The 21,345-nt window shown below is 41.5% G+C and overlaps 1 protein-coding gene across 5 annotated transcripts in view; it reads right to left on the bottom strand.

The window, feature by feature from the left end:
* Window positions 1-841: 841 nt before the first annotated feature.
* The window catches only part of EFR3B (EFR3 homolog B), a 341,904-nt gene continuing 321,400 nt past the window's right edge, over window positions 842-21,345 (bottom strand). For 4 of the 5 annotated variants that reach the window (XM_033939928.1, XM_033939931.1, XM_033939930.1 and 1 more), the window contains 5 exons: window positions 21,157-21,248; window positions 20,491-20,539; window positions 19,445-19,551; window positions 8,453-8,502; window positions 2,254-2,359 (listed from right to left, as the gene is read on the bottom strand). In XM_033939928.1, coding sequence (XP_033795819.1) covers window positions 2,254-2,359; window positions 8,453-8,502; window positions 19,445-19,551; window positions 20,491-20,539; window positions 21,157-21,248 — 404 coding nt within the window. Of the gene's footprint in view, window positions 2,360-8,452; window positions 8,503-19,444; window positions 19,552-20,490; window positions 20,540-21,156; window positions 21,249-21,345 lie in introns of all 5 variants that reach the window. The other variant, XM_033939929.1, reaches the window with a different exon arrangement.

Raw genomic sequence — 21,345 nt, 5'->3', positions numbered from 1 at the left:
ATAGCCCACATTGATAACTATACCCCTATATGCTGCTGGGTGTCTCGATGGGCCACACAGATATAACTTCAAACTTTTAACTAGACTTTTCAAGTTGCATGTGAATATTCAGCAGCTCTACATAAATGGACAGCATTGTTGAATATTTTTAAGATTTGAAAGTGTCTACATCAGACATTTAATACTGAAGTCCACACAAAGTTGCAGGAAACATATATTGAAAACTCACTTCACACAATTAAAAAGCTCTACATGGTTCTATCTGAAGGGGAGTACTCACCACTAAATATGGTCTATAATTTTCTGAAGATGTCAATAACCCGATTTCTTCTTGGTGTACAAACGGCGACTGAACGCCAGGAGAACAGTTTAAAGGGCTATTTGGCGCCAAAAATGATATGATAAAACCAGATTACATTCTTTAGAACAGAGATGGATTTACACTCTAGGCTCTTTGGCACCCCAGGGTTTAAACAGCGAAATAGAATGGCAAGCTTTTCTGTAATATTCATTCTACTTTATTCAAGTTCTGTTGTTCGGTTTTTTCTTACAACATTTTCTTTTCATTTAATTTTTCATACTTATTGATAGAGCAGGACAGTTAGTGTATTTTGTTGGTTTTGTCGGTATTTTGCTCTATCTCAATGAGCGGGTCAGCTTTAGAGTAATATTCATACGTGCTGACGTCATCACGCCATTTTTGGCGCGAAATAGCCCTTTAAACTGTTCTCCTGGTGTTCAGTTGCCGTTTGTACACCAAGAAGAAATCGGGTTATTGACATCTTCAGAAAATTATAGACCATATTTAGTGGTGAGTACTCCCTTTCAGATAGAACCATGTAGAGCTTTTTAATTGTGTGAAATGAGTTTTCAATATACATTTAATACTGAAGGGCTTGGCTTCAGTTCCTGTTAAGTTCATCAGCATATAAGTGGAGAAAACTGACAAATAACCTCTCCTTTTAAGAAGCCGCGTTAGGCTTTTTTATCGCTGGCCGCAGCGATTAAAGCTCCGAAGTCGGAGCTAACACCTCCGCAGCCGGTGATATACAAGCCTAACGTGGCTTCATAAAAGAGGGCCTAAGTGCAATAAAACTTGGTAGGTATTGGTAAAATATATATATTGGTCTCATTGTGTTGTCAAAATGATTTTTTTTCCAGGTGAAAAATAGCCCTTATTGCAAAGATTGATGGGTATTTTTTTTCTTAAAGGTGGGCTGCTCTTCAGAATCCAGCATTTGTTCTGTCACTATTAAACAGTCTTTTAGTTGCAGCACTGGAATAAAAGCAGTAATAATTTAAATATGCAGGAAAAATATTTCAAATACAATGTAAGAATAAAAAAATGAACAGCACATTGTACATTTCTAGGGATGAAAGAGAATAACCTCTCTCCATGAATGAAGATAAAGGATTTAGAGCTAATCCATGTGTAAGGGGAAAATGCTGTCTCTAAGAGCATCACATGCTGTTTTAGCTCCTTAACATTTCAAATGCACTCGTAGCTGCATCTGCTCGACAGTAAGGAAGTATCGATGCTGAAGACGTCAACAAGTGATCCTGCTCACAAGGAAGAGTAGACAATGGCCTGGAAGCTGCTTTTTTTTCCTGATTGGATCCTTTCTGGGTTCATCTCCTCCCAGAATTTGGCAGCTGGTGAGAACAGACTTCTTCATCCAAGATAATTGCCTCTGAAGTTAAAAGCTACAATTTCATGATGGAAATCTAGAAGGGAACATTCACTGACCCTTCAATACGACTCTGGGTTGGTAGTCTATGATTAGATGCATTACCTACATGGCAGTATTTCTCGGTAACATGGCTTAACGATCTTTCATCTAAATATTACCTCTTAAAAAAAATATACTTATGTCAAGTTTAAAGATTGGGAGAAACATTCCAATTCTCTCTCTCATATTCTCTTCCTTCTTAAGTAGATGCCGATCTCTCCATATATGCCATTAAGAACAAGAATAGGGATCACAAAATAGCAAGTCTTCCCAGAGAATCATGTTTGTCTAGGATTTCACTCTTAAAGGAAAAGATAAAATAGCCTACTTATTTAGCAAATAAATATGGACTCTTTCAAGATCTCTTGATAATATAGGAACCTTATTATTAGCAAGACAGCCACAAAGATTGCAGTTCTCATGATACAGTCTTGTTCACAGAGTTCAATTATTTACTGGTTTCATAATGTGAAAGATCTATTTTTCCTGGGTCTCTCTCTTCATTCTCAGCGCATCCCTTTAGTTAGTAGACACAGAGATCTGGGAACTTCATCTCATAAACCGGGATTGAATGATGCTGTGTTTGGCCATAAGCAGCTGTGATTGTACCAGATGGGCTTGGAGGTGGCCTGCAACAAAGAAAAAAAATCATTTGCTTTAGAATATGGCCTTTATTTTAGAAACATTCCCTCTTGTAAATAGCAGCTTTTTCACATATACACGTATACATTGGTAGGGGTGGGGAGAGGGAGCAGTTTTGGAAGTCCTAACAATATTAGCAAGGCTTCTCCATCTTTCAGTGGCAATCCCCAAAAATAGCAAAATGTCTAGACACTAGCATTTATACCTGCCCCCAGGTAGTATCACCACTAGAGGTCAGGCTGCCATTTCTAAATCTGGGGCCTAATAGATGCAAATGGGGATCTCTCTTTCTCTGGCTAGACATCAGGAATTCCAATAAGACGCAGGATGAGAATCAGGGGATAAGAAGTCTGCCCAGAGGGGCATCTGTGGGGAATTTGGATGTGTTGCAGGCACCTGGGGGAATCAGATGTACTGGGAAAGTGGGGGTTTGGGTGCTTTGCACCAGAGAGGAGAACATCAGAGGCTGGCACAGGTGAACTTGGGAGGGGGAACAAAACCTGGAAGGGTGACTAGGGAGAGAAATGTTGCTGCAGGATTGAGGGATGTGGGAGCAGTGATATCAAAAAGCTGCTTCATGTGTGTGGTAGGGGGATGGTTACATATTTCTTTTGCTCATGGTTACCTTTTTTGCAACTGCTGCTCATGCTGGATATGGGGAACCATCAATTTGCAGCCCTGCAGCTATTTTACAAAAGGTTCTATGTTCAACTGAACCTCTTGTAACACACAGTGGAAATTCACCATGTCCTGACTTGGATATCTGAATTCCTCTCTACATATCATTTCTAAAATATGCCTTCACGTGTATATAACACATAACGATACAAAAAAAGGAGGAATGGAGGGGAAATAATGCCAACAAAACATACAAAAACATTCCAAAAATGAGCACACCACAGAAGCCATAAAAAATGGATAAGTACTTAAGTGAAAGAAAAGCCTCAGACTAACGGAGAGATAAAACAGGCATAAAAACTTTTGCAGAAGTTAAAGCTATGGCAGGTGGCAGCGTAGGAATAGCCAAAATTAGATACAAAAACAGGCCAGGCTGACGAGCGTTTTGTGGCCAGTAACCACTGCTTCAGGGCTTTAACACCAGCACTCCAGGCTATCGATTTGCAGAGAGACACGGTTTTTGAGTCCCAATTTTAAAGCTCATGTTTGGATCGGATTGGTTACACCCTGAGGCAGCTATATGTGAAACGCTGGCCATCGCTGGTGTTCCAATCAAGCTTTGAGGATGTTTGAGTTTATTATATTTAAACCACATGTGATCATTTTACATGCACTGCATTTGCATTGAGCCTTTAGATGCCCACGGGAGGTTTTTTACACCTATGAGGTTCCCTGCCTGAACACCTTAAGCCACATTTGTGGCGGTAGAAGGATCCATTCTGAGGCGGCTTTTTCCTCCCGGATAAGGGTTTATCTCTGCTCATGCTTCGCCATACGCACATTACCTTAACTGTAATATTCAAGTGAATGTGTTATTTTGTTTGAAATTGATTTTTTCACAATATTTGAGTTTTTGTACTAGTGATTTAATATTAAGACAGCTGTAGAGAGGGCTTATTCAAAAGTGAAGGTTCTAGACTTTCAAAGAACTAACTTTGTTCCGATGGGGAATTACTTTATGGAATTGTCTGGATGGCAACATCTGGAAGAAGTAGAAAAGCAGTGGGCAAAACTGAAAAGAGCTATTATAAGGGCAACAAACCATTTTGTAAGAAAAGTACGGCAAAGAAGGCCACTTTGTTTCTCAAAAGTAGTAGCTGAAAGGTGACGGGTCAAAAGCGCGCGAGGACAAAGGCATGCCGACAACCGAGCGCGGACAACTAAGCGCAGGGCTTAATCGCGCCGAAGAAAAAACGTATTTTAAAGGGCTCTGACGGGGGTGTGGGGGGAACCCCCCACTCTACTTAATAGAGATCGCACTGTCTCACGCTGCCATGTTGGGGGAGTGTGGGGGGTGTAACCTCCCACATTATACTGAAAACTTAACTTTTCCCCTAAAAAACAGGGAAAAAGTTAAGTTTCCAGTATAATGAGGGGGCTTACAACCCCCCCAAGCCCCCCACAATGTCAGCGCGATCTCTATTAAGTAAAGGGGGGGTTCCCCACCAACACCCCCCCCCCCATCGGAGCCCTTTAAAATACGTTTTTTCTTCGACGCGATGAAGTCCTGAGCGCAGTTGTCTGCGCTCGGTTGTCAGCGGGCCTTTGTCCTCGCGCACCTTAGACTATGAACCAGCTGAAAAGGTAAGAAAAAAGAGGCTAACTTTCATAAACTATAAAACATTTCAGAAAGCGGAAGACAGACAAAAATATCTTGAAAAGTCAAGAAAGGCTAGTCAACTAGTCAGGAAAGTAATGATGCAAATGGAAGAAAAAAATAGCTGACTGTAAAACGGGGGGTGGGGGGGCAGACATTTTTAGATACGTTAGAGATAGGAGAAAGTGCAAAAGTGCCATTGTGAGACTCAAACGTGAAGGGGAGGAATATGTAGAAGGTGATAAAGACTGAATTGCTTAACTAATATTTCTGTTCTGTGTTCACAGCTGAAGCTACTACTACTATTTATCATTTCTATAGTGCTGAAAGGCATACTAAGTGCTGTACACTCAATAAACGGTTCCTGCTCTGAAGAGCTTACAATCTAATTATGACAGGCAGACAAAACAAATAGGACAGATAGGGGTTGGAGCGTTTCTTGCAGAGAGAATAAGTACCATACAGTGAGTGGGAGTTAGGAGTTGAAAGCAGCCTTGAGAAAGTGGGCTTTTAGCTTGGATCTGAACACTGCCAGAGATGGAGCTTGACGCAGTGACTCAGACAGCCCGTTCAAGGCATGCAGTGCAGCAAGATAAAAGCAATGAGAGCAGGACAGCAGAAGACAAATGTAAATAGAGCTAGAGGTGTGATAGACCCTGAATGTTTTTCAGAGGACTGTGTTAGTGAGAAGCAGGTTTAGCTTAACATAATATACAATCGCATTTGTATACCGCAAAACCTTGCAGTTCTATGCAGTTTTACAAACTAAGAAGACTGAACAATCTCACTGATTAGCAAGTCAATTCTCCAGGAATTTTGCAAAAAAAAATATATATATATATATATATAAATGCACATAAGAGACCCTAAGATGCCAGACTCTGCGTGCAGTACAACACGAGAGACACAAAAAGAAATGAATTTCTTCCTGAACAGTGCAAAATATAGACAGCAGATGTAAATTCTCAAAACCACCATATTTCAATCACTAAATTGAAAATAAAATCATTTTTCATACCTCTGTTGTCTGTTGATTTTATTTTGTCTAAGCATCTTTTCCCAATCTCTGGTTGCACTTTCTTCTGTCTGTGCTCTTAACTGTGTTTCCGAGGCCTTCTTATCCGTTGGCTGTTTTTCTCTGCTTCTTCACTTTCTGCCCTACATTCATCTTTAGCATTAACTTTTAACATTTAGCTTTCTTCTCAAATCTATCTCCTTTTCCCATCTATCCATGTGCACCATCTCCTCCCTCACTCTGCCCTTTCCCTTCCAATCCTCTCTCCCCATCCTTGTGTACCATCAGCAAATCTTGTGAAGCTGCTGCATGAAGCCAGTTTGAAACTGTATTACCAGCGAATCTAGCAGTGGGGTTCTTTCCTGCCCCCGAAGAGGCCACTAGACCACCAAGAGTTAAGGTAGGTATGGGAAGGGCATACCTGTTCCCCATTACTGCGGTATTACCACTGTATCATTTCCTGTTCATGCGACAATACCACAGAATGGTCTACTGGTACCACAGTAATACCTCAACATGGTCCTCATTACCACGGTAATGGTTACTGTGTCACTCTCTAGTTGATGTGGTACATCTCCACAAAAATGGAAATAAGGAAGAGGTAGGGAACTACAGGCCAGTACGCCTGACTTCTTTTGGAAGTAAATTAATGGAAACAGAGCATACTGAAATTTCTGGAATCAATATATGGCAGTGCGTTTCAACCCGCTCCTGGAGGCATAACTAGCCCACTGAATATGGATTAGATACATTTGCATATACTGGAGATTCATTATGTGCAGATCTATCTTGTGCATATTCATTGTGTATTTCTGAAAAACAGACTAGATAGGTTTGCCTTCAGGAAAGAGAGAAATACTGATGTTTAGCATTGTTAACTCATGATATACTTTTTTCTCTCCTTATGTGAAATGGGATATATATATATATATATATATATATATATATATATATATATATATATATATATATATATATATATAATATCTTCCAATATTCAAACTGCGGGAGATAGCTGGACCAGAAATTCAATGCTGGTGCTGTATCTGGCGACACATCATTGAATTTCCGGTTTATTTTTGGCCATCTGAGACATAGCCAGCTAGGCTAATATTCAGCAGCTTGCTGGCTAAGTCTCATGGTCCAAAGATAGATCACCCTTTTAGTGAATTAAGCCAACAGGCTGCTGAATATTGGCCGTGATTGCCTATGTCATATAACACAGCCAGGCAATGGCCACTCTGCTAAGCTGAATATTCAATGGGAGATAGTCGTCAGTCTCCCACTGAATATCACAGGATAGCCGGCTATGTACTATGTAGCTTGCTGGGAGTCGTTCCTGGCCTGCTAAATATCACCGAATATTAGCCTCAAAGAAATTATAGAATATCCTTATGAGGAGCCGGTGAAAAGTTTTCCCCCTAACCAAGAAGAGAAGGAGGTTGAACCATGACTCTTACAAGTTATTCCACACTTTTCTTGACACTTTCATTTCATTTCATATCATTGAAACAAAAAGTGTCAAGAAAAGTATGAAATAACTTGTAATTTTCATGGCTCAACCTCATTATCTTCTTAGTTAGGCTGAAAATGTTTCAGCAGCTCCTTGTAAGGAGCTTAAGCGGCACTAGGCATCTCCATATGGCCGTGATAGATGCCAGAAATATAGGCCAGCATTTCAAATAGACGTAGCTGTTGAGCAGATTGCGGCAAGGGAATCTCCCTGCCACAATCAGCTGAGCAACAGCAGCTATGGCAGGGACCTCCTTCCCGAGACTGTTTGTGGCAGGTGGGATGCCCAATTCCTCCTGCCACCATACCCAACCCCTCCCCTCCCCACACACACACACTCACTCACATAAACTATCCATGGCAAGAGCGATGCCCAATCCCTCCTGCCACCACCCCCAAACCCCCCTCGAAGTCTCTTGACAGGAGGGATTCCCACTCCCTCCTGCTAGAACCCCCCAAACAGGATAGGCAGGAAGGATGCTCACTTCTTCCTGCCAGCAGACACCCCTGAACTGATGACCCCCCCAATCGATGACACTCCCAAACCCTCCACCCCAACACCCCTCCCCCCGACCCAATAGGAGGGGTCTTAGGCACCTGGGCCAACCAAAGTCCTAGGTCTCCTTCCCAGTGCATTCTAGGATGCACTGGGAGTGGCCTGACTCTAATTGGCCAGATACCTAAGGCCACTCCCATGGCGGTTGGGGATGTTTCAGGGGTTCTGGCAGAAGGAATTAGGTATCCCTCTTGACACAGGCATTCTCGGGAGGGAGGGGTCCCTGCCACAGCCACTGCCACTCAGCTAATCGCGGCAGGGAGATTCCCATGCTGCTATGGCTCATGGGAATGTGATTCTCTAACCAGCGTATGTGACAAGGGTGCCGGTTAGAGAATTAGTGTGGTTAGGCGAGATTAGATGTTTGTCTGTTAAGACAGACGCCACTTAGGTGGCAACTGAGACCAGCATCCTATACAGAATTTCTCCCTTAGTGCATCCACATTATTGTGCACTAATTCATCAGTGCAAGAAGGTGGCTATAAGTGCTTATGTGGTAATTTTTAAATTGGCTGAGCGCTAGCATGTGGCCATTATTACAAAAACAACAAAACACAAAAATGGCATTTTTATGGCTGTGGTAAAAATGGCCTTAGCACACAGGAAAAATCCACATAAGGACATGCTAAGGCTACTTTTTACTACAGCTTAGTAAAATAATTTAAGTGCTTTTATGAGAAGATTCACCCAGTGTGATGTGTTAATATAACTTTTACACTTACCGAATTGTAATTTCAAAGATTTGGTTGAGTTTACTTTGAAGCAATGTGGCCTAAAATAAGAGAAAAGTTAGTTAATCTGAAGAACAGGGCACACATATAATTCCATACTATAAAACTTGTTCCCCATCCTAGCAAAACAGCTTCAAAGAGCGTTGGAGCATTTAACTTGCTGACCATTATTGAAATGGCTTGAGGAAATCCAGTGCTTATTTCTAGGATAAGCAGCATAAAATCTGTTTTACTACTTGGGACCTGGTTTGGCCATTGTTGGAAACAGGATACTGAGCTTGATAGAACTTTGGTCTCTCCCAGTACAGTAATTCTTATGTTCTTATGTAGAAACCTCTATCACTGTTTAGTAAAACCTAGAGTATATTAATTGTCAATTAGACTTCAAAAATATATTGAACCTAGAGAGAAACTTGACTGAAGGGCCTAAGATTTTTTTTATATCCTAAAAAGCCTTCAGTCAAAGTTAAGGTACATGAAGTGCAAAACCTCTATATTAATTTTTCTCAATATTTTGGGAAAGGAAGTCATTCGGTTAACACACACCAATGATTACAAATATTTTGGGCAATTAAGAAAATGACCAAAAGTAGCAACCATAAGAAAAAAAAAAAAATTGCAATTATAAATACTTTCAATACAGAAAATATTAGATGAAGCATAAGCTTCATGATTTATAATGAATTCCAATCTCAGTGAATCAGTGTCCTACATAACACAGAATAAAAGACACCATGGTATGCAATAATAAAGAAATTACCAGTGACATAGGATATCAAACCATGGAAATACCTAAACTCATTTGGAACACAAGTGGGGAAAAAAAGACCTCAATAAATTGGCACTCTAATGGAGTTTCTTCTCATCACAGGTCTCAAAAAAACTCCACATCAACATTACATCTCTTCATTCTAATATTTGATTCAGCTTTAATATTTCTATATGGTTCCATTTTCAAACTGTAAAAAATAAGCAGAAGTAGTGACTATTTAGTCACTTCTTCAAAACATCGAGAACATTGTATACTCAATTGATAGAGCACTGTAGTTGTTTAGCAATGAAAAATGACAGCTCCATTAGTGGCACAATTTTTAATGTGATATGCTACGATGTGTGGTACTAGAGAGACTGAGAGATTCCCTTAGACGAGGTGACATCAGGAAATTATTAAGACAAAAAGAGCAGCATTGGATCTTCCATTTGAATTCAGTGACTCCACATGGCTTAAATGTGGTGATTGGATGGCGATTCATGTAATATGCTGATTAATGGAATCATTGTAAATCACTTTTTAAATGATGTCTACTGCAGTGTGAATGCAAAGAAAGGCATTTTGTTGTGAAAGTCCATAGAATGAAAAAGTCCACCATTCTATGGACTTTCACAACAAAATTCAAATTCCTGACCAACTGACTTTCCCGCCAAAATTCAAATTGGTAAACTGTCCTGTTCCCAAACAGATCAGTGAACTCACTTTTTCCAGAGTCACACTGCAAACTTCAGAGCATACCCCGAAGAAAGCCACAGCATGATGGCTGAAACGTCAGTTTCTATCTGACATAGATGCAGTGAGACCCAGAAACCTGAACAAGATTCTATGCTGCTTCCCCAAGCCATCTCAATAATCTCAACTCCAATAAGTACCGTATTTTTTGCTCCATTAGATGCACTTTTTTCCCCCCAAAAGTGTGTGAAATTAGGATGCGTCTTATGGAGTGACTATCCAAAGTGTGTGCGCCCCCCCCCCCCGTTACCTTATTTTAATGCGGCCACCCTCCCTCCCTGAAAGCGGTGCACAAGGCTGGCTGGCTGGCTGCCTGATTCCCGCCGCTTCCTTCAAGAACTGCCGGCTGACACAGCTGCCTCTTCTTCCGTTCTCTCGCATAGCAGTGCACCAGGTTGCCTGCCTGGTCCCGCGCGGGGGCGGTGGGGAGGAGGAAGAGGGAGGGCCAGGGCCTGTTGCCTGTTGCCTGCCTGGGGCATGAGGAGGAAGAGGCCGGGGCCTACCTGCTGCCTGCCTGGGGGTTAGGGAGGGAGGAGGAAGAGGGCCAGGGCCTGCCTGTCGCCTGCCTGGAGCATGAGGAGGAAGAGGCCGGGGCCTACCTGCTGCCTGCCTGAGGGGTAGGGAGGGAGGAGGAACAGGGCCAGGGCCTGCCTGTCATCTGCCTGGGGGGTGAGGAGGAAGAGGCTGGGGCCTGCATGCTGCCTGCTTGGGGGGAGAAGGTCTGCATGCCTATCTACCTACCCGCCCGCCCTGTCCCGTCCCTATCTGCCTGCTTGCCCTGTCCCTATCTGCCTGCCAGGCACTAGGCATGCCTGCCCTGTCCCTGCCTGCCCTGTGCCCTATCCCAACCTACCACTAGACCACCAGAGGAGGGGGACACAGAGTACAGAGCCTGGTAGGGAGAGGGGACAGGGTGCAGAGCTTGGCAAGGAGTGTGGAGTTGGATACAGAGCCTGGCAGGGAGAATTTGGTTCAGAATGGTTTTTTTTCTTGTTTTCCTCCTCTAAATCTAGGGTGTGTCTTATGGTCAGGTGTGTCTAATGTAGCGAAAAATACATAAATGAAGGGATATAAAGAGACAAAGAAATATATAAATGATTTTAACATTTTAAATGTCTGCTCTATAGGCAGCCTTCTATCTTTTTCTAGATTATCCAGATAAGCTTTTGAGATAGTAAATTGATCTTGATAATTTTCAGGAATGCCCTGGCTCCACCCATGTTCTACCCCCAGCATTATCCATATAGTATAGAGGCAGACTGTAAGGATATTCAGAGGTCCTATCCAGATAATGCTTCTAAATATCCCGATCAACTGGTCTTACAACAGGTGCTGTTATCTACTACATTTTAAATGTTAACATACACCATAACACAAATTTTGAATTTCAAAGCAATCCCTCTGATATTCAGCCGGTGGCAGTCAGCGTTTTTTTAAGCAATGATATTCACCAGCTAAATAATACACTATTATTAATATCAGTGGAGGTTGTGTAAGTGGTTTACATTCAGGTACTCAAGTATACAGTATTTCCCTATCTCTCCCAGTGGGCTCATAAATTCTATAAACAATGCCTGAAGTTAAGCATCTAAATTGGCATGCCTAGCCGATCTAGGCACCTAACTTAATTTTGTAATTGGCTTAATTGGTGCCGTTGAGGAGCAATAATGAGCTCATATTTGGCAAAAATTAATATTTATTGGGTGGTAGACACTACTGTTTTCAGGTAGTGCCTAGTCCAAGGTGCCTACCAGAAAGTGGGCATGGTTAAGAGCGGATCTTAAGCATTTTTTGCTTTTAGGCACCTGTAGGTGCCAGTAGGTGCCTAATTTAGGTGCCAATATTTAAGCCAAGATAACTCTGGCATAAATAGTGGTGCCTAAGATTTTGATTCCTACTGGTGCCTAAGTCCTGTTGAGGCACTGCTAGACGTGTTTCTAATGTTCCCTCATTTCTCCTCCCCTCTCTCCCTTGCCCCTCTCCGCTCCTCTCACTTCTCTTTGTAGGTCACCTTGGGCCTGCTTAGGTATGCGCGACATAGAAATAGAAGATTAGATTAGATTAGATTAGATTAGAATCAGGGCCTGAGTTTATACAGGCCTGGACTATATTCAGCCGCGGCCATGTAGGAGTTATGCGGCCCTGACTGAATATCAGGCCGCAGAACTTTTTTTTTAAAGGATAAAAATCTCTGGAGCCCCAATCCCCCTCCCAACTCCCCTCGATCATGGCCGCTCCTTCATTCCCCCTCCCCTTGCCCATGGCACAATCCATCCTTCTATCCGTGCTTCCTTCTTTCCCCTCCCCACCAGAAGGCTCCATTGACCCCAACAAACCCCCCAATCACTAAACCTCTTTCCGTCCCCCCTCTCCCTGACTGCAGCAAAATCTATTTCTCCCCTCCTTATTCCCCCCCCCCGAGGTTCCACCCCTCCCCAGTTGTCTAGGTAGCCCCCACCCCCCTACTTGCATCCCTGTTGGCCCAATGGCCTCGATGGGGGAAGGCGCGCAGAAACCTCACTCTTGTCCCTTCTGGTACTACTTCACAGTATTACTACACAAGCTGCAGCAAGAGGTCATGGAAACCATTTTCTTTTTTTTTTTTTTAAGTTCAATAATTTTTATTAAGTATTTTAAAGGATACAAGAATCATTTAAAGTACATAGAAACAAAATAAAGCTTTCTGTATATAAAATATATAAATCTATGTTTAACTGTATAGGAGCAAAGGCTCCAATTATTAAAAATGTATGTAAGGGATATATAAGATAAAGATGAGAGAGAGCAGTAAAGAAAAAGGAAAGAAAAATGAAAGAGAGAAGAGAGGAGAAGAAAAGGATAACAGGAGTGTCTAAGAAGATGAGCGTACATAGGAATCTAAGAATGACCATGGAGATTTGTTGTATTTCAAGTTCATGCAGGTTCGGAATGTAACTCTCTTCTCATATGCGTAGGATTCAAATCTATGATACATACTCAGAGAGTTCCACCAAAAGGTATAATCTAATAGCGAGGGTGATTTCCAATTTTTTAGAATGTGCATGAGGGCAGTCACCAACATGGTATCAATGAGTTTAGGTGGACAATTTGATTGTGTGAAACATGGGTGTTGAGAGCGAAGGATTACAATGTCTATAGAGATTTCTTCTGAGCAGTTAGTAATAGATTGTATGGTGTTCCAGACGTAGGTCCAAAAAGAGCGGACTAGAGTACAATGAAATAACATATGATCAAGAGTTCCTTCCTCTTTCAAACAGTTCCAGCAAACAGAGTCTTGCTTTAAGTTAGCTTTCCACATGCGAAGTGGGGTCCATATTGCCTGCCACATAAGGAAGTACATTGATTGTGATACTCTAGAAGATAAAAGCGGGCGATTTGTTGATGACCAGAAAAGCTCCCAATCAATGTCAGAAAGCGGAGTGGTAAGTATAGCGTCCCAGTGCTTCATAGAGTGAGGTGAAAAAGTGAAGGAGTGATCTCTTAAAATACTGTAGAAGGATGATATCGCCTTGCCTTTTAATAGAGACAGAGAAGACCAGTTGTAAATAGTATTTTTGGAAGTCATATAGTCAAATCGTATATGTAAAGACGGCAACACTCCAGTGAGAGAACGCCATTGTGAATAAGTAGAAGGAGGCAGCGAGTATGTAGAGCACAGTATATCGAATGGAATTAACGAGTTGAGGGTAGACAATTGATGGACAAACCATATACCTGCCCGCTGCCACCTTTTCCATGATAGAGATTTGTCGTGATTTTGAATTTTGGGATTGTTCCAAAGGGACATGAGTGGACTAACCTTAACTGAGATTTCAGTCAATGTATCTATAAGATAAAGAGCATGCTGCGTTGCACCCAATAAAGAGTATCTCTTTAAGTGCCTTGGTATTGACACCGTTAGTAAGCATGAGATGTGTAAAGGCGTACATAAAAAACATTCCATTTCAAACCAGGCAGGAAGATCTTGAGTGGGAAGATTTTGAGTGGAGGAGTTAGTGAGCCAGTAAGCTCCATATTTGGCTAATGAAGCAATATAATAGTGATAGAAATCAGGAAAGTTGAGACCACCGTTGATCTTAGAGGCATTCAGTTTGGCGAGAGCAATTCGAGGTTTTTTCTTGTTCCAAATGAATTCAGATATTTTCATATTTAGCCAATGAAATAATGATTTCCGGCATAACAGAGGGAGCATAGAAAGGATATAATTAATTTGAGGGGCCAGAGTCATTTTGATGGATGCAATTCTACCCCACCAGGATAGAAAGAGTGGAGTCCATCGAGATGTAGTGTTTAGAACTAGATTTTTGACTTTAGATATATTAAGATCTTGAGCATGAACCGAATCTTTATGTATTAAAATCCCCAAGTATTTCACAGCTTCATGTGACCATGAGAAAGGAAAATGAGCCAAATCTGATGGAAGTATATTATCATTTAGAGGGAAGATCTCTGATTTCTCCCAATTAACAGAGTATCCGGAAAGGAGGGAGTATTGAGTGATAATATGAATAAGATTGGGAAGGGAGAGTAAAGGGTCTCTCAGAAAAAGTAAAACATCATCAGCATAAGCTTCTAATTTGAAATCTCGATCAGAGGAGGGAATACCTTTAATTGAGGGACTTTGTCGTATAGCTGAAAGGAGTGGCTCTAACACTAAATTAAATAGTAATGGTGAGAGAGGACAGCCTTGTCGAGTACCTCTATGGAGGGGAAATTTATTGGATAAAGAGTTGTTAATCCTAATACGAGCTGTGGGTTGATGATATAGCGTTTTTATCCAGTTTGTAAAAAATGGGCCAAAATTATACCACTTCAGGACACGGAAAAGGAAAGGCCACTCCACTCGGTCAAAGGCTTTTTCAGCATCAATAGCTAGGCCTATTACAGGGTCTGACATTGTTTTAGCATGAGCGTTAATATAGTGAAATAGGCGCAGGTTGTCTCCTATATATCTTTGTTTAATGAACCCTGTTTGATCTTTATGTATAAGCAGTGGGATTATTTTGGTAAGTCTTAATGCAAGTAATTTTGCCATTATCTTGTAGTCTAAATTGAGGAGAGAGATGGGGCGAAAGTTTTTAACTAAAGTGTCATCTCTGTCAGGTTTAGGGATTACTACAATGGTGGCCTCAGTGAAATTGAATTGCTTGTCCGGAGTGGAGTGGAGGAAGTCATAATATTTAAGGAGATGAGGAGCTAGTAGGGTGCGAAATTGCTTAAAGAATTCGTTCGTGAAGCCGTCTGGGCCAGGGGCTTTCCCAGCAGGTAAGGAAGATATGGCAGTTTCAATTTCTAATATAGTTATTGGAGAATCAAGTTCCAATTTAACAGGTTCTGGAATGGTCGGATGAGTTAAGGAGGTAAGAAATGAGTCTATATCTGCTTCAGGAGTGGTAGATTCAGATTGGTATAAAGAAGTATAGAATTTTTCAAATTGAGAGGAAATTAGAGATCTGGTTTTGACTAATTGACCTGATGGATTCTGAATAGCCGTTATATGTAGTCTTTTAGATTTATTTTTAAGGTATCTGGCCAAAGGACGACCCATTATATTATCTCCCATGTAATGACCAGAGTTAGAGATGAAAATATCACGCCTAGCTATATATGAAACTAAAGTATTATATTCATATTTAAGATTTTGAATACGTTGGAAAGTATTTGGGTCATGTATGTGATTAGACATATGTTGTAATTCTAAGGTTTTGATGGAGTTTTCTAAATCTTTTTCCTTTCTCATGGACTGTTTCTTTTTCCAAGAGGCAATTTTAATCAATTCGCCTCTAAGGGTTACTTTGTATGCTTCCCAGACAATGGAAGGGCAAATTTCAGGATCTTTAGAATTATTTTCAAAAAACTCCGCAGTGAAAGAATTGATTTTTTCAATAATTTCCTCGTCTAGCAGTAAGGTGTTGTTTAGCCGCCATGAGGGGGATTCCTTATGTGGGGCTGAGATGGATATATATAAAGAGATGGCAGCATGATCCGTGAGAGAGATTGGATGTATAATGGTATTGGTGAGATCTTGAATAAGAGAAGGGGATAAGAGAAAATGATCAATTCTCGAGTATGTATTATGTGGAGGTGAAAAATGTGTGTATTCTCTACCTTTCGGGTAAAGCAAGCGCCAAGGATCCGCAAGAGAAAAGGCGTCCTTTAAAGCATGAAGAGCTGTGAAAGACTTGGATTTGGAGGGTTTACAAGAAGAAGATCTGTCAATATATAGATCTTGAATTTGATTAAAGTCCCCTCCCAATATCAGAGAACAAGTGTCAAATTCAACTATCGCCAGCTGAAGCTCTTTGAAAAAGTCTGGGTGGTCTTTGACCGGGCCGTATATATTAAGAAAAATAAAATTAGTTGAGTGTATCGCAGCATGTACTAGACACCATCTTCCTTCAGTGTCTATTTTAAAATTGTGAATAACGGGAAATAGTTTATCATTAAGAAATATTGACACACCATTTTTCTTTTGATGAGTTGCAGGGGAATATAAGTGAGTTGAAAATCCCTTTAGTTGAAATTTCGAGGCAGCAGCGGGTAGGAGGTGGGTTTCCTGCAAATAAATTATATCAGGATGTTTATTGGATACATAATTAGCTATCTTTTTCCTTTTAATGGGATGGTTAAGACCATTCACATTAAAGGAAAAAACATGTAAATCAGCCATAATATATGATATATATTATTGAATCATAGATTATATCTCCTCTGTCCAGAAAAATATCTGATATAATTGTAAGCTCGGGCAGACACTCCTGTCTAAGAAGAAGAGAGATAAAGAAAAGTGTGAAAGTAAAAGAAAAGAAATCAATAATATCAGCATAGTATATGGTCAGAGAAAGAATGGACCACACTATTCTACATATTTTAAAACAATTTAAATGTGATCCTGTGACCACGGAATAATAACACATATGGAACAACTAGTAAATTCCACACCTATTCAATAATAGAAAATTTGAGATTAGTGTGCTTGATTTAGCAGAATATATGACATAGTATATACAATTCATTACGAATTATAAGAAGATGAATAGACAAAATAGACAGTGAATTTGGAGCTATCCAAGCAGGATGTCATATATCTATATTGATCAATCTAAGGTAGGTTTAGAAGATGCAAAAATAAGAGGAGTTAAACCGTTGGATCCATCGCCAGGGCGCCGCCAGCTACTGTCACAGGTATAGAATCTATAAATTGTTGAGCAGTTATTGTGTCTGTGAAGGTGTGTGATTTCCCATCATGCCAAATGCGTAGGGATGCAGGATATATAAGTGCAAATCGCACTCCTCGATGATGAAGTATGGAGCATAGTGGTGCCATCGCCTTACGAAGGGAGGATACATGTAAAGAGTAGTCATTGAATAGTAGCAATTTTTGTCCTTTATATTCAAGCCGGCCAGATTTCCGAAAAGCTTGCATGATAAGCTCCTTTTCTTTCCAGTTGATGTATCTAGCAATTGTTGTTCGCGGGTGGTTGTTATCACTTGTACGTTGGCCCAAACGGTGTGCCCGTTCGCATAAAAAACCAGTCGTTGGGGTTACCAGGCCAAGTTGCTTTGGTAGCCAAACTTGGAAGAAGTGATAGAGGTCTTGGTCTGCTTGGAGCTCAGGTAGCCCCACTACTCGTATATTATTACGACGCTGACGGTTCTCCTGAGCATCTAAACGTTCTGTCAGTGCTGTCACCTGGGTCTGTAAACTAATCACACTCTCCCGTTCATGTAGTACTGCGTCCTCATTTTCAGATATCCTCTGTTCTACTACTGTAATACGGCCAGCCTGTGTTTCAAAGCGGTCATTAATACAGTCAACTGCTGATTGTAATTTATGAAGTTTATCTTCCAAGGATTTAGTGACCATTTTTGAAATTTCCTGTGCCCATTCACTCCAGTGTATCGAGGTTGGAGTGGGAATTGGTGACGCCGCCATTTTGAGCATGGAGTAGTCAATTTTGTGTTTCGGCGTTTTCGCCGATTTTACTGGCATGACGGGTTGTTGCGCACTAAAAGAGGGCTCACTTACCAACAACCGTCGACAGGGACCCCAGTTGTGGCGATCTGATTTGTTTATTAGGCAGATGAGTTCAATAACTCCGAGATATTTGGTTTCAGATACAAATTAAAGTTCTTTGCATCAAGTTAATTTAAAACTAGGTGCGGGTGTAAGGAGCCGTTACACCATATGTGTAATCACCGTGGCAATCAAGCCACGCCCCATTTTTATTTTTTTTTTTTTCCTTCCCTTCCCCTTCCTTCTTTCTTCCCTTTCTTCTTCCCCCTCGGCGACCAGCAGTGGGCTGAGAAAAGAAGAAAAAAAAAAAAAAAAAAGTAGCACTCGAATGAGCTGAGGAGAGCAAGGCTCCTAAATGAGCAGTGCAGGATAAATCTCTCTTGCTTGAGGAGTGGAGGAAGGAGGGACTGTGTCGAAAGTGGCTGTTGGGGGCGGGACAAACCGCCGATCACGGGCTCCTCCGGTGCAGTGAAGGGGGGATGCCTCGATCTTCCTTCCCCTTCACTGTGCTGGATTTTGACGCTGGGTCTTTTATTCAGAGCCCTTAAGAGGGCTGCAAAGGCAGACTTGAGCCGAAAGTGGCTGTTGGGGGCGGGGCAAACCGCCGATCTCGGGCTCCTCCGGTGCAGTGAAGGGGGATGCCTCGATCTTCCTTCCCCTTCACTGTGCTGGATTTTGACGTTGGGTCTTTTATTCAGAGCCCTTAAGAGGGCTGCAAAGGCAGACTTGAGCCGAAAGTGGCTGTTGGGGGCGGGGCAAACCGCCGATCTCGGGCTCCTCCGGTGCAGTGAAGGGGGATGCCTCGATCTTCCTTCCCCTTCACTGTGCTGGATTTTGACGTTGGGTCTTTTATTCAGAGCCCTTAAGAGGGCTGCAAAGGCAGACTTGAGCCGAAAGTGGCTGTTGGGGGCGGGGCAAACCGCCGATCTCGGGCTCCTCCGGTGCAGTGAAGGGGGATGCCTCGATCTTCCTTCCCCTTCACTGTGCTGGATTTTGACGTTGGGTCTTTTATTCAGAGCCCTTAAGAGGGCTGCAAAGGCAGACTTGAGCCGAAAATGGAATGGAAACCATTTTCTAAAGGTGCCACAAGAGGTAGAAGGAGGGTGGGCTGCTGAATATACCCACTTAAGTGGCAGCAAGTGATTTAAGTGGCAGGAGCATTTCCTGCCCACTTACATTGTTCTGAATATCGGACCTAATACTACTTCATCCTCTTCTCTTGGAAAGTACTATATTTTTTTGCATATGAAAGCGAGTTATACTGAAAATGTGTTAATGTGTCATAAGGTTCATCTAAACATCTGCATGCCACAATGCCAATTTACTGAGTGATGCTCTCAAGTGTGTTCTCTTGGTGCCTCGGTGGAACACTTTCCAAGCAAACCTTTCCCATGAAAACTTGAAAAGCAGGGCCATAGCAAAAGCAATATATGTCCCACCAAATTTGTAACTCGGTGCTTACTCTGGCTCCACAGTGAGCAGCTATCTCTTCAAAAGGAGCTTTTTGGAACTTTTCTACCACCTGCCGCCTTCTTTCTCGCTCCTGCTCCTCTACTGCAACACTGTCAACTGAAACATAGAAAGCAAGGAAGAAAAGGGAACCTGTAAATCTATAAGCATTCCACTACAGGTCATGACAACATATGGTATCATTATTTTAAAGAAGACCAAAGTAGCGTGCTGTTCTTCAGTTGGTCAACAAGGTGGCAGATGAATAAAAGTTCAACTTCATCTATAAAATTCTTTAAAAATCTATGAAAGTAGGGTTCTGTGGAAAACAGTATCTCTGTGCTGCTTCCATTTAAGTAGCCAGAGATCAGTGTCAGACTGCATACAGAAAATATCACTAGTAAAATGGCAGAAATGTAACGCTAGTGAAAGCTAATATCTCATATGAGGAAAGACTAAAATGGTTAGGGCTCTTCAGCTTGGGGAGATATTATTGAGGTCTACAAATCCTGAGTGGAGTAGAACGGTTACAAGTGGATCAACTTTTCGCTCCATCAAACATGGCAAAGACTAGGGGACACTCGATGAAGTTACAGGGAAATACTTTCAAAACCAATTGGAGGAAATTTTCACTCAGAGAATAGTTAAGCTCTGGAACGCGTTGCCAGAGGTTGTAGTAAGAGCGGATAGCGTAGCTGGTTTTAAGAAAGGTTTGGACAAGTTTCTGGAGGAAAAGTTCATAGTCTGTTATTGAGAAAGACACAAGGGAAGCCACTGCTTGCCCTGGATCAGTAGCATGGAATATTGCTACACCTGAATTGGCCACGGTGAGAACAGGCTACTGGGTTTGATGGACCATTGGTCTGACCCATAAGGCTATTCTTATGTTCATGCTATAGAAAACCTGCAAAGGGCTTTCCTCACAGCACTATTACCAATGCATCCCCACTGCTGACGGTACCGCTTGAAAGACTATAAATGGCACCTCAATTACACTCTAATGTCACCATATAGTAACATTAAGTTTATTCTAACAATGGTAATTGCCAGTGCACTTACCTATGGCTTTCTTTAATGTTTCAAAGGTAATTTCTTCAGCTGGTGCTCTCTGGGAGAAGCAGAAGAAAGAACATTTAGAGCAATAGTTCACTTGAAAGAGAAATAAAGTAAACTTGAATTTAAGTACAATTGCATAGTTTAGCTACTAGAGTTCTTTCGTGTAGGGCTTGATGTACTAACACCATTAGAACATGTAATGAACAAATAAATTCCATTGCTTAAAATGCAGCCTATGGTAAATAATGTTTCGGGTGCTCATTAGGATATGTGGCCATGGTAGCATATTGAAACTAGCTGTTAATGAAAGAAAACTGTACTTGAAGAATTATTTCCAATACTAAAATTTGAAAGGGGGGAGAAGGGGACTGGAATACCACCTTTTTGTGGTTACATAATCAAAGTGGTTTACATACGAGAATACAGGTACTTATTTTGTGCCTGGGATAATGAAGGACAAAGTGACTTGCCCAGGGTAATAGAGAGCAGTGCTGGGATTTGATTCTAGAACCTCAGGGTGCTGAGGCAGCAGCTCTATCAGTAGGCCACTCCTCACCTCACAGTTAAGTGTGTTCACACCGATTCTTTCTGTGAAATGTAGAAATCAAACCCTAGTGGTTTGATTTATCTTACAAACTTCACGAGAAATAATAAATACTGGAGCTTTACCTCCTCCCTCTCAGGGCTGTTTCTTGACTCTACTTCTATCTGAAGAGATATAGTATCCCCTATACTCTTCCTTTTTGACAGGCGATCTTCATCTATGAAACAGGAAATAAAACTTCACTGTATATAACTATAAAGGAAGATGTGACAGAATGAAAACTATATTCTGATTGGCTGCACAAATGAAATATG

The sequence above is a fragment of the Geotrypetes seraphini genome, chromosome 3 (assembly GCF_902459505.1).
Source record: "Geotrypetes seraphini chromosome 3, aGeoSer1.1, whole genome shotgun sequence".
NCBI classification, from domain to species: domain Eukaryota; kingdom Metazoa; phylum Chordata; class Amphibia; order Gymnophiona; family Dermophiidae; genus Geotrypetes; species Geotrypetes seraphini.
This window is presented reverse-complemented; position numbering and strand designations above follow the sequence as displayed.